General features: G+C 53.2%; 1 protein-coding gene across 11 annotated transcripts in view; it reads left to right on the top strand.

Moving 5' to 3' along the window:
• Positions 1-13,155, top strand: part of ARHGEF10L (Rho guanine nucleotide exchange factor 10 like) — a 163,124-nt gene that overhangs the window by 98,566 nt on the left and 51,403 nt on the right. For all 11 annotated transcript variants that reach the window (XM_054435867.2, XM_054435855.2, XM_054435883.2 and 8 more), the window contains 3 exons: positions 251-378; positions 1,864-1,964; positions 10,479-10,600. In XM_054435867.2, coding sequence (XP_054291842.1) covers positions 251-378; positions 1,864-1,964; positions 10,479-10,600 — 351 coding nt within the window. The remainder of the gene's footprint in view (positions 1-250; positions 379-1,863; positions 1,965-10,478; positions 10,601-13,155) is intronic.

Below are 13,155 nucleotides of genomic sequence, written 5' to 3'. Positions count from 1 at the left end.
GAGGGGAAGCTGGCTGTGATGGCATGTCCCTCTCAGAGGAGGGCTCCAGGTGGGGTCTGAGCCCACGGCTGGGAAGCCTGGGGCATGGCAAGTTGAACTCCTGCGTGGGGCTAAATATGCAGCCTCAGTGAGGCTCCAGGACTTCTTCAGTTTCTCTTCCTCTGGGATGCTGTGATTCCCATAGGATCTGGTGTGGCTTTTGGGGAGCCAGTGGGCTGTTTGGTGACGTCATTGGCCTCCTGAACCCTAGAACCTGAACATGACTGTGGCTCAAGACTGGTGCCTGGCCCTGCAGAGGCTGATGCGGGTGAAGGAGGAAGAGATCCACTCGGCCAACAAGTGCCGTCTCAGGCTCCTGCTTCCTGGGAAACCCGACAAGTGAGAGGAGGGGGTCTTGGAGGGAGGGCTGCTGCCTCTGCTGGGCTTCCAGTGGAGCAGGGGATCTGGAGAGGGTACCTGGAGCCCTCTTATTTGTCAAAATGCCGTGGTGGAAGTGGATATGTAGGCATCGTGGGCCGTGTCTGGGATAGCACCTGGCATGTAGTAGGTGCTCATGAAATGACTGTGGAATGAATGAATGAATGAACACCCTGGTCATATCCTGGATAAGCCTGGCCCACTGTTAGGATACTCAGACACTCTGCCATTGGTCAGTTCCATTTGCGCTGTGTCCTTTTCAGTCACATCAACCTATCTAGGCCCCCAGGCCAGGCCCTGGGTTTCCTCTCTCTGGACCCAGCCTCCCCCCAGCACCACCTTACCCCCAAAATGCCCACCACAGGAGCTGTGCACGGTAGACCCCAACTGAGGTTTGATAGACGTAGCTGCTCGGCCCGGCAGAGACAGGGAGAGGGATCTTTCGGGTCCTCCTGAGGCTTTGTAAGTTGGGTCTTTTTATTTCCATTTTACCGATGAGGAAGGGGAGGCTCAGAGAGTTACAGGAGAGGCCGAAGGCCACATCGTGAGAGGCAGAGCTGGGACCTGATGAGGTCTGACTCTGAAGCCCAGGCCAGTGCAATGAGGGGGCTCAATGCCCAGGTTTTGGCCTCCAGGGTGGGGTGAGGGTGGGGATAGAGTGTCACAAGCACAGTGGCTGCAAGGAAGAGAAGGTTGGAGCACTATCATTTGAGGTAGGACCATGGGCTCAGTCCCCCAGGGGACCATGTATGGGAGTCAGCAGCTTTGAATCTGCTGCCCCACTGCCCTGCCCGTCTCCCTTCTTCCATCTCCCTTCTCTCTGCCTTTCATTCTCCACGTGCACCCTAGAGGCGTGTGACACTGTCCTGCCCACCTCCCAAAGGGATGGGAAGGCCCCCACTGTTCCGAGGTGAGAGGACAGCATGGTGACAACAGCAACCTCTGGTCACCCCAAGCGGGTGCTTAACCCGATTCATTCATTTCTTCATTCATTCCTGTGTCCACTCAGCAAACATTTACTGAGCAACTGCCCCATGCCAGGTGCTGGGAACAGACCCAAGTGAGACCCATTCCTCCCTCTAGAGGCACGTGGTCAGACATGTAAGGTGTCTAAGGCCTGTGGACAGCTGACCGCTGACCAGGTGGAGTCGCAGCCTGCAGAGGCTCTGCCGGGCACAAAGCCAGAGGCTCCTGGAGCCAGGCTGGGGAGCGTGGCTCGGCCACCCTGGCCAGGTACCTCCCTCTGGGGGCCATTGTGGGTGGAGGGATTCCTCCCCCAGGGGACCGAGGCTTTGCCAAGCCACTGACCTCTTTGGCCACGTTTTGGGGATTCTCTGACCAGACCTCCTTGATCTTCAGGGCGCGTGGGTTGGAGGAAGTACTATGTGACAGCTGGGGGAGCCTTAAGTGGCCCTTAGAAGGCCACTCTAACCCTTCTCACCGCAGGTCCGGCCGCCCCATCAGCTTCATGGTGGTTTTCATCACCCCCAACCCCCTGAGCAAGATTTCCTGGGTCAACAGGTTACATTTGGCCAAAATCGGACTCCGTGAGTATAGCTCCAGGGAGAGTGCCTCAGGGGGCAGGGGTGCGGAAAGGGGAGGTTTGGGGTGAGTGAGGGTACAGGATGGGTGTTCAGGGTCAGTGGGGGGCAGGGAGGCTTCTGAGTGGGAGGGAGGCGGTGCGGTGGAGAAACAGCTGGGGCCAGAGCTGGAGGCTCTGCTTTGTGACCCTGGACAAGTCACTTTGCCTCTCTGAGCCTCAGCTTCCCCATCTAGGAATTGATGGAACTTGACAGAAAGTAAATTAGTGGTTGCCAGGGACCTGAGAGGAGAGGGTAATGGAGAATGACTGCTAAGGGTTTTTTGGTGGAGGTGATGAAAATGTTCTAAAATTAGATGGTGGTGATTGCTCAACTCTGTGACTACACCAAAAATCAGTGACGTGTGCACTTTAAAAGGATGCATTTTATGGTAACTGGATTATATCTCAATAAAGCTGTTACCCAGAAAAATGATGCAGGTTGGACTATACTGATTCTCAAAGACCAAAGACCTCGTTACTATGTTTTTCTTCCTGTGCACCCCATGGTATGAATACAGATACATGAATGGATATTTACATGCCCTTTTCTGAGTATTTTTTGTGCATCTTTTTCATTTCACATTCACAGTAGCCCTAAGAGTTAGGTCTGTTGAGAATCTCTTTTTCCATTGAGGATTCTGAGGCCCAGAGAGGTGCGGGGACTTGCCTGAGGTAACACAGCAGGAAGGGGCAGATCTGGGCTGCAGACCCTGGGTGGCCTCTGCCTCCAAAGCCCAGCCTTGATCCCTGTCCATTCTGCTTCCTTGGTTGGCAAGAGTCTGTCTGCAGACTGCAGTCATTAAGTTATAATTACTTTACCTGTCCATTTTTTGAATTGGTGAGAGGCTTATGTCCCCTCCAGACAGAGCTATTATTCCCTATGATGTACTACAGTTCCCATTTGCCGATGCCAGCCAATAGCAGGAACATTTTTTTGTTTTTGTTTCTAGTATGATCTTTCTATAGAGAAGCATACATTTTCAATAGGTTTTAACACATTTATGGAAGGCCGGGCGTGGTGGCTCACGCCTGTAATCCCGGCACTTTGGGAGGCTGAGGCAGGTGGATCACGAGGTCAGGAGATCGAGACCATCCTGGCTAACATGGTGAAACCCTGTTTCTACTAAAAATACAAAAAATTAGCCTGGCACACACCTATAGTCCCAGCTACTCGGGAGGCCAAAGCAGGAGAATTGCTTGAATCTGGGAGTTCGAGTTTGCAGCGAGCCAAGATCATGCCACTGCACTCCAGCCTGGGCAACAGAGCCAGACTCCATCTCAAAAACAAAACAAAACAAACAAAAAAACATTTCTGGAAAGAAGTCAGGACCTTTGGCTGGGCGCGGTGGCTCGCGCCTGTAATCCTAGCACTTTGGGAGGCCGAGGCGGGCAGATCACCTGAGGTCAGGAGTTCGAGACCATCCTGGCCAATATGGTGAAACCCCATCTCTACTAAAAATATAAAAGAATTAGCCAGGTGTGGTGGCACATGTCTGTAGTCCCAGCTACTCGAGAGGTTGAGGCAGGAGAATCACTTGAACCTAGGAGGCGGAGGTTGCAGTGAGCCAAGATCGTGCCACTGTTCTCCAGCCTGAGTGATAGAGTGAGACTCCGTCTCAAAAAAAAAAAAAAAAAAAGAAAAAAAATAGGAAGTTAGGAACTTTGTCACTGGTTTTCATTAATTGAAAAAACTGTTGAGACTCTACATAATTTTGGGCATGGGGGAAGACTAATGACAAAAACAGATCTCTGCTCTCAAGGAACTTAGATTTATGAGGAGCAGGCAGGTGGACATTAAATGGGGAGCAAATCTGCAAGCAGGTGTTATGCTGTGCAGGGCATAGAGCTGGGCTGGGGCTGCCATCTGGGGGACCCTTGAGGCGGGTACCTCAGAAGCTGCACAAAGATCTGGTCAGAGTGATCCGGGCATGGGGACAGCAAGTACAAAGGCCCTGAGGTAGGGACAGAAGGAAGCCCAGAGTGGCCAGCACTGGCAGATGAAGGGGAGGGAGGTAGGTGGGTGAGTGTGTTGTGGGCAGGTTTTCTGGGAAGCCGGGGAGAACCGTATGGGATTTGTTCTGGGCATGATGGGAAGCTGTGCATTACAGCATTGAGAGCTGGATAATGTCCCGATCTGATTTTCATTTAAGTGGGTCATTCTGGCTGCTGTGGGGAGACAGCATGGGAGGGGCAGGTGTGGAGGTCGGGGCAGGAATGGGGAGGGGTTGCCTGTGGAGGAACCTGGACCAGAGGCTTCTACTCAGCCCATCCCTTCTTGGATCCAGTGCTGATATTGCTCTGGCCTCAGCTGCATGTTTCTGGGTGACCAGAAGGCCTTTGGAGGGTGCAGAAAGGGTTTTAAGTGGAAGCTGCCCTGTCCCTGGCAGAAGACTTTGGGAATCCTGGCCCTCAGAAAGGCTAATGTGGCTTCCCTGCCCCCTGGGCCATGCGCTCCCCTCCCCACCCCTTGCATCACTTCCATCCTGGGAAGTGCCCAAGCCTCATGTCTACACCTGCTTTAAAGGCAGATGAATGTCCTGTTTGAACTGCATGTGCTTTGCTGCATGGGGCTTGGTGCTGGAGGGATGGGAGATGGCGATTCGGGCAGCCCCAGCTCTCGGCAGCCTGTGAAGATGCTGGGCTGCCTTATCTCCACACAGCTTCACTGCAGCAAAAGTTTTAATGGAAGAAGAGTCATTTGAAATCTTATTTGAATGCCTGGGTTCCCCTGGGGCTTGAATAATTTGTTTCTTTTATTTTGCCAGTATTTTTTTTTTATCTGCAGTGGCTGGTTTGGGAGGGGACGATAATATGAGCCTGTTAGAAATAGAATACGTTAAAAACATTTATTCACAAAGGCTGTTATTCCTTTATTTTATTTTCTATATCTTCCTCCCTCCCTGACTACAGTGTGTCAGGATCATAATCTGAAGATTGAGAAAGGAGAGGGATGTGGTGAGGGAGCCTGGGATCTGGGAGAGGGGATCAGCTCTGCCCTTTGGAGGGGCAGGGAGCCCTGGGGAATCTGGGGACCCCGTTCAAACCCCAGCGTGGCCACCACCATGCTGTGTGGTCCTGGGAAAGGCAGACTCCATCCCGAGACCCAGTTTTCCTATTTATGAGTTGGACTAGATCTCCAGGGGCCCTGTTGCATTCTTTGGCACACAGGAAGGTTTGAGAGGCAGTAAGGGGTGGTCCTCAGCACCATGGGAAATGGAGCCAGACCGTGTGGGTCTGTTCCCAGCTCTGCCACTGACCAGCTCTGTGATCCCGGCAAACTAACTCTGAGATGCCTTGGATTTTCCACCAGAAAATGGGGGAAATGCCAGTGCCCCCTGCACAGGGCTCTCGTGAAAATGTGGGGAGATGGTGCATGGAAGACGCCTAGACAGCCAGCCCTTGGCACATAGGAGCTGTGAGAGGGGCTCCTAGGTCAAGGAGTGTCTGCATTTCAGATGGGGAATGGCCTTTCTGAGGTCACACGCTATTTAGTACAGGGCCAGGATGTCTCCCTACCTCTTTCTACCGGTTAGGCTCTTGTTGGTAAAAGCTCCAGAACAGGGCTGCAGATGGAAGGTCCCAGAGAAGGAAGAGGTGAGGTAGGGGGCTCCCTCATTTCCCTTCCTGTACCCTCCCCCGCCACCACCTGCTCTGCTTACAAAGCTGCATTGCTGCCCCTTACCCTCCCCCGGCCCTTGGAGCTCCTCCCACCCATGGCCCTCCTCATTCCCACCTCTCAAGGGGACATGGGCCTGGCAGGCCATGGCTAATACCAAACTCACAGGGACATAACCAGGTGGCCCGAGGCAGTGAGCCTGAGCGCAGGGCTGGGCCCTCCCTTGCCGCCTCTCATTTAGTTTAGTTTTCCGGCCCATAGTCGTCACACTGATGCCAGTATTCCTTCCGGTGATGACTCCAGCTGCTGGGTCCTGAGCACAGCCCTGGCAGAGTGTGAAGTGTGTTTTAGACCTCATCATGTCTTTAACCCTCACTGCTGTCCCACAGGCTGGTGCTGGGATCTGCCCACGCCCTGAAGCTGGAACGGATGGGTCTCCTCTCCAGGAGTAGGGCCGAGGGCATGGCCTTGGAGTCCGACCCTGGTTTTACCCCAGCTGGGAGAATGTGGCTACTTGCCTGGCCTCCCTGGACACCAGTGGCCCTCTCTGTAGGGGACAGGTGGTTGGATGAGATGCCTGCTGAGGTCCAGCCCAGCCTGACATCTGTGGCTGTGGCCAGCAGCATCTCCGTGGTGCTGGGGAGGTGTGAGCGGTATCTTGAAGGTGGCTTTAAGTTTGGGAAGTTCGGGAAGAGCAGTAAAGGCACGATACTGGGACTGAGCCCAATAGGAGTCTGGGAGGCAGGTCAGGCTGGAGAAGCAGGGCAGGGCCTGCGGTGGGGTCAGCTGCCCTCAGTAATAGCAACGGTCAGAGCATGAGCAGCGAGGACAGTGACCACCATGGCTGCTGTTTCCGGAGTGCCTGGTGTCGCTGGTCGTGATATATATGATTTCCAGTGCTCACAACTCCAGACGGTTGGAGTTCTTTCCCCCATTTTCTAGATGAGGCCACAGGCTCAGAGAGGGTTAGTACTTGGCTCCTTGTCACATAGTGAGTTGGAGACTGAGGTGGGATCTGCCCGGGCCCTTCTAGCAGATCACGGGGGATTGTTCTGAGGGTGGTGGGGGATCTGCAACCCTGGAGCTGCTCCCTGTGTTCCATGAGGAGCTCTCATGCCCAGGGGGTGTTGGCAAACAGAGCCGGGTGCTAAATAAGCCCCCACTTAGCGTCAACTGGAAATCGTGGCTCTGCTGTCGGTGCCAGTTCTTAATGTCACTTATCCCAAGCGGGCTTTCAATTTTCGGCGACAGCAGCCTTCTAATTTGGTCTCTGTCACTCTGGTTTTGTGACGGGAACAATGGCAGTGGCAGATGGGGAGCAACGACTCCATTTTCTTGTAACGTCCCCAGTTGCAGGCAGGGAAGGCACCATCTGGAAGGAGAAGGTCAGATCATTAAAAAAAAATACATATGAATAAATTGCCAGGACTTGATGGGCTGTGGGTGTTCGGGGAGGAAAGAGAGGAGCTGAGCTCTGGGTGCCCTGGTGACAGGGGCTAGGGCGGGGAGATGCTCGCTCACTCAGCTCCTGCAGGTTGTGGGGTGAGGAACTGGGGGTCCAGACCAGAGCTCTCGGCTGGTAGAGGTGAGGGTCTGCTTGATTGTAAGTTCCTTGAGAGCAGGGACAAGCTCTCAAATCTTGCCTGTCTTTATTTGCTGCCCAGGGGCTTGTCCAAGAGGCAGCATGGCGAGCCCTGGCACACTAGGAGAGGCTAGGAGAGCCGTGCTGCCCTGGGACGAGCTGCGTCGCAGGCACCGTGCAAGGCTCCCCCGTGGGTTAGTTCCTTGGCACCTGGGCCTTTCCCTGCTTTCCCCTTTCCTCTGCTGGCCACAGCGTGGAGTGCGGATGGAAGGACCTGTCTCCCGTGATGGCTGTGAGGATGCAGTGAGGCAGTGTGGAAACTGTGAGGTGCGGGGCACATAGAGGTGTCTGTTATGGCAACGCGCGTGCCCTGTGCAGTCGTGCCCTTTCCCTGAGGGTCTCTCATGTCGGCCTTTCCTCCCTGGTGGCAGGGATCAGGTCTTACATGACTCCGTTTCCAGGGCCCAGCAGGGTAGAGGACCAGACATGGAGGATGCCTCTGGGCCCATTTCGGGAATGAGTTCACCACTCAGTGACTCAGGCCAGAGGGTGTGAGCCCGCCGGGTGCTGGCGCCTTCACATCATCATGCCTGACATTTGGGAATGTCTTTCACTTCTCAAATAGCATCCTCACCTGCCACCTCATTCCAGCTCCTCTTGCTGTGCCAGCATTCAGGTGCCACCTCTCTCGGGCAGTGACGGCATGAGGGCTGCTCTCAGGGTGGTCCTTCCTCACTCATGTCCAGCCCTTCTCTCTGACCCGGCAGGATCTCTTTGATGAAAGCGAGTCAGATTAACGTTCATGTCATGGGTACATCTGACAAACCTGGAAAATGAGGCTCTGAGAAAAGAGACTTTTTGTTCATGTCCCTAAATGTACTGATGGTCTATGGTGGGTCCAGCCCTGCATGAGTGGGTTGGGTGAGGTGTAGAAGGAAATAGGGTGGGAGGTTTCAGCCTTCACCGAACACTGGCATGGTTGGGGAGCCCCTACTTCCATGTGCACACACACGCACGCATGTATACATGCACAAGTGCACGCACACAAAGGAAGAAGAGCCACACTGGTGGAGCAGCAGGGAGTAGCTGTGAGAGGTGTGATACCCTCTGATGGGCTGAGACAGCAGGTGGTGGAGGCCAGGGCATGGAGACATGAGCGGTGCAGGCCTCTGAGAAGGAGAGGAGCCAGCCCTGGGGAGCTGAGAGGCAGTGTTCTGGACAGAGAGAACCTCTGGGCCCGTCCCGGTGAGGTTGCTGAGCACAGTCCAGCGCGGTGGAGCCAGTGGCCGAGGGAGGAGGCCGGGGAGGGAAGGGGCCTTCGTAGCTCTTCCAGGAGAGTTTGGATTTTATTCTGGGCGGACTGGGACTCCACTGATGTTTCCAAGCAGGGGAATGGCGAGGCCAGGGGTAAGTTTTAGCAGGATGGGCCTGGCTGCTGAGCGAAGATGACTATAGTGTCAGGGGGCCCCAGTGTGGCTGGCGGCATTCTCAGGTTGACCTGGTCCCTCCTAGGGGAGGGGCAGGCTGGCTGTAGGTCCCAGCTTCCTCTCTGTCACAGAGGAATGCATGGGGTCGGGAGGCTGCATCACAACGGTTCAGTCTGTGACCTGCACTTGTGGCTCCGGAGCTCTGGGTGCTCCTCAGCTTGGGGTCACTGCAGTAAGTGGCCTCTCTTCCTTGGGCCGTCTGTCCATGGCTCTGGCTGCCTGCGACAGAGCTACTCTAGCATCACCGTGCCCACAGGCCTTTGCGACGGAGCATCAGTGGCCGCAGTTGCTGAAGGCTGCCTGATTTAGTCCAGAGAATTCAGTCTTGGGTGTCAGATCTAGGCCTGAATCTAGGTGCTGCCCGCTAGCCATGGCTGTGGCCTGGCCGTGTTACTAAATCCCTGAGTGCCAGTGTCATCCTCTGTGGAGTGAAAAGAATGATTCTGACTGTGCTCAGCGATTGTGAAGACTAAGCCAGGGCATAGACGGTGGTGCTCAGTGTGGTGCCTGATGTGTGGGTGCATAGTAGGTGGTGTCTTCATCATGCTCATCCCTGCTGTGGGCTTCCTGGAAGGGAGTCCTCATAGGGAGTGTAAAGAAGGAAGGGATCCTCCTTCAGGGAGAATTCTTCAGGACAGATGGTGGTTTATTCCTCCCTCCTTCCTTTCATTCATTCTTTTCAGCTATGTTTTTTGAGCACTTGCTATGTGCCTTGCAGTGTGCTGGGTGTCAGGGGACAGTGGTGAATGAGACAGTGCACTTGCTATGTCCCTTGCAGTGTGCTGGGTGTCAGGGGACAGGGGTGAATGAGACAGTGCACTTGCTATGTGCCTTGCAGTGTGCTGGGTGTCAGGGGACAGTGGTGAATGAGACAGTGCAGACCCCCACTGACTACAGCTTTGATATTAGAGACTTATGGAAATGGACCACGGATGATTTTAGATCGTTATGAAGGCTGTGAGGAAAGTAAGACAGGGTCTTTAGAGTGATTCCTGAGAGAAGGGGCCACTGTAGTCAGGGTGGTCAGGGAGGACTTCTCAGAGGAGGGGACGTGTGAGCAGAGCCCCGAGCCATGTAAAGGAGCTTCCACAGAGAATGAAGTTTAGCAGATACTCTTGAGCATGGTGATCTCCCATGGTGAGTCCTGGGTCTAGGATCGGGGTAGGCATCTGTACTTGTAACAGGTCCCTGGGAGCTTTGAGGCACAGCTAGGGTGGGTGAACTGGAGGCAGGTGGCTTCCTAATTTCAGGGTAGTCTTGAGCAGGAGTGTGATTCTCCCGTATTTCCATCACCACCACTGTCAAGTGTGAGTGCTGCAATGGCGACCTCCTGTCCTCTGATCATTCATGGTCTATCTCCTACTCTGCAACAGAAATTCAAGGCAACAGGGGTCTGGACTCTGTTCAGCATCTTAACATTTTTTAAAACCCTTTTACATCTGTTATTTCATTTGATCCTCACAACAACCACAGGACGAAGGCATTTCTAGCATTCCTATTTTCTAGGCAAAGAAATTGAGGCTCAGAGAGTTGGGGTGACTTGCACAGGGTTGTTCAGCAGTAGGGTGGTCAAGCTGGGACCTTGTTTTTCAACTCCCTGCCTGAGACCCTGGCCACGGCATCACTCCTGAGGCTGGATTTCGTCTCAGTCCGGCAGGAATAGGGTGGGGAGTGACTGGATAGGGCCAGGCTTCTGGGGCCTGCGGTGGCTCCCTGGGGCTTAGAGGGCTCCTCATGGCCCGGTTGGTCCTTGGACTCTGACCAGCTCTACCCACCTCCTTCCTCTTGCTGTAGGGGAGGAGAACCAGCCAGGCTGGCTATGCCCGGATGAGGACAAGAAGAGCAAAGCCCCGTTCTGGTGCCCGATCCTGGCCTGCTGCATCCCTGCCTTCTCCTCCCGGGCACTCAGCCTGCAGGTGAGTGGAGCGGATCTTGCTGAGCCGACCTCGAAGGTGGCTGCGGCTCCCCCTCGCCTGGGAGAACCAGAGTTTCCAGGGAGCGCCCACAGCAGGGAAGGCTCAGGTTCCAGCTGCGGCTTCTAAATTCTTACTGACAGAGTTGGTCAAGCCTTTTTGTTGCTTCGGGAATCAGCGTTCCCACCAAAAAAATGGAGGTGAACGACCACTGTGGGTCAAGTGAATGGAAAATTCCATTATTTTGAGATAATAAACAGCAATGATCTCATCTGTTGATGGCATGGCTCCAGATCATGCTGAAGCGGCTGTGCCAGCCACTGTGGGTTGGGTGCTTTGTGGTCCGCCAGGCGGGAGCCGGCTTTGGCGCAGGGATTGCCCTCATCATGGGATGCTCCAGCGCCATCAGGCCTCCCGTGTATTGAGCACCTTCTGTGCCTCCTGGTTTTTTCCTGTCATTCTCTTATTTTGATATCTAGAAGAACCTTGCGAGTAGATGTTTCTCTATCCATTTCACAGATAAGGAAATTAAGGCTAAGACAGGTGCTATGATTTTCCAAAAAGGACATAGCTAGTAAGAATTTGAACCTTGCCCTGCCTGATCACAACACCCAGGGTCTTAACCATGAGGATGTCCAGCCCTCACGGGTTACCTGCCCTTATACCCTGTCCTAGCTCGCCCTCCATTTGGAGCAATTACTGCCTCCCCTTTCCCAGGGAGATGAGGTCATCTCAGCTCCAGGGATGGGAGCACCAGTTGGGGACCCAGGCCCAGATTGGTGAGCCCCAAGAGATGTGCCGATTGGGCTGTAGACTGGGGATCTAAACAGCTAAAAGAACAAATCCTTGAGATATGAGTTCATTTGTTCACTTGTCCATTCTGCATGTAATTTTCTGAGCACCTGTTGTGTGCTAGACCCTGGGAATACAGTGGTGACTAAGACATAGAAGGTCCCAACGCTTACGTAGCTTTGAATCCTAGCAAAGAGAGAGAGACGCAAAAACTCAGCAAACCAAAGGAAATAGAAAAGAGTGAGGTGCGTAATAAAGACATCGGGGCCACAATAGATACGTGGGTGGGTTGAGGTTCGGAGATGGCCTCTTGGAGGAGGTGGCATTTAAACTGAGATCTGAATGGCAAGAAGGATTCAGCCCAGGGATGGGAACAATATTCCCAGTAGACAAATGCACACAGAGGGTGCAGCAGGAAAAGTGGGGGAAGCCAGGTGAGGCAGGAGGAGAGAGGGCGGGCCCCGAGGTCAGCTGGTGGGTGAGCTGGACCATGCCAGCCTTGCAGGCTGGGTCACCTTTGGATTTCGTTCTCAGAGCAGTGAAAAGCCTTGGAAACAGATGTTTCCCAAGCTGGGGACTAGCATGATTTGATATATAGTTTGCATTTTTTGGATCCTTCTGGCTGGTGTGTGAGAGTGAATTGCAGATAAGAATGGATACCAGGACTGAGCATGGTGGCTCATGCCTGTAATCCCAGCATTTTGGGAGGCTGAGGTGGGAGGGTCACTTGAGTCCCGGAGTTCAAGACCAGCCTGGGCAACATAGTAAGATCCCCATCTCTACAAAATAAAAATAAAAAAAAATTAGCCAGGTATGGCATGAACCTATAGTCCCAGCTACTTGGGAGGCTGAGGTGGGAGGATCGCTTGAGCCCAGGAGGTTGAGGCTGCAGTGAGCTGTGATTGCACCACTGCTCTCCAGCCTAGGGGACAGAGTGAGACCCTGTCTCAAATAAATAAGTAAATAATACAAAAGGAATGGATGTTGGCTGGGTGGGGTGGCTCACGTCTGTAATCCCAGCATTTTGGGAGGCCAAGGTAGGTGGATCACTTGAGGTCAGGAGTTCGAGACCAGCCTGGCCAACATGGTGAAACCCTGTCTCTACCAAAAATACAAAAATTAGCTGAGCTTGGTGGTGCACACCTGTAGTCCTAGCTACTGGAGAGACTGAGGTGGAAAAATCACTTGAACCCAGGAGGCGGAGGTTGCAGTGAGCCGAAATCATGCCACTGCATTCCAGCCTGGGTGACAGAGTGAGACCCTGTCGCAAAAAAAAAAAAAAAAAAAAAAAAGAATGGACCTGGAGGGAGCAGCTCAGAGCTCAGCTCAGGGTCCTGCTGAGACGTGGCAAGACTTGATGTGGGTGGAGGCCAGGGCTGTGACTGGAGTAAGGCACCCTTGCCTCAGGCACAAAATTTCAGCAGATGTCAAAAATCTCAATAATTAAGATAAATACTATTTTAATGCAGTGCATAAATATAATCAAATCAGCAAATTTCTCCTTGTGGTTTGGCCGCTGTTTTTGTCTCTTGATACATAAAGGGCCAGGATTAGGGTGAGGCAAGTGAGCCAGGGTCGTGCAAGTGTAGGGTGAAGTTTTGTCTGTATTTAAACTTTTAAATAACTATTCATTGTGGGTTTTTTTCATTAATATTGATTTTTTTAAAGTTGCCTTACTCTCTCTCTCTATATATATTTTTGTGACTGAGTTTTTGGTGCCCTTTTAAATTTTGTACCCAAGCTAGGTGCCCCAGTCTATCACCCTA

The sequence above is a fragment of the Pongo pygmaeus genome, chromosome 1, assembly GCF_028885625.2.
Source record: "Pongo pygmaeus isolate AG05252 chromosome 1, NHGRI_mPonPyg2-v2.0_pri, whole genome shotgun sequence".
Taxonomy (NCBI): domain Eukaryota; kingdom Metazoa; phylum Chordata; class Mammalia; order Primates; family Hominidae; genus Pongo; species Pongo pygmaeus.
The sequence above is the reverse complement of the archived record's forward strand: the minus strand, read 5'-3'. Positions and strand labels throughout refer to the sequence as shown.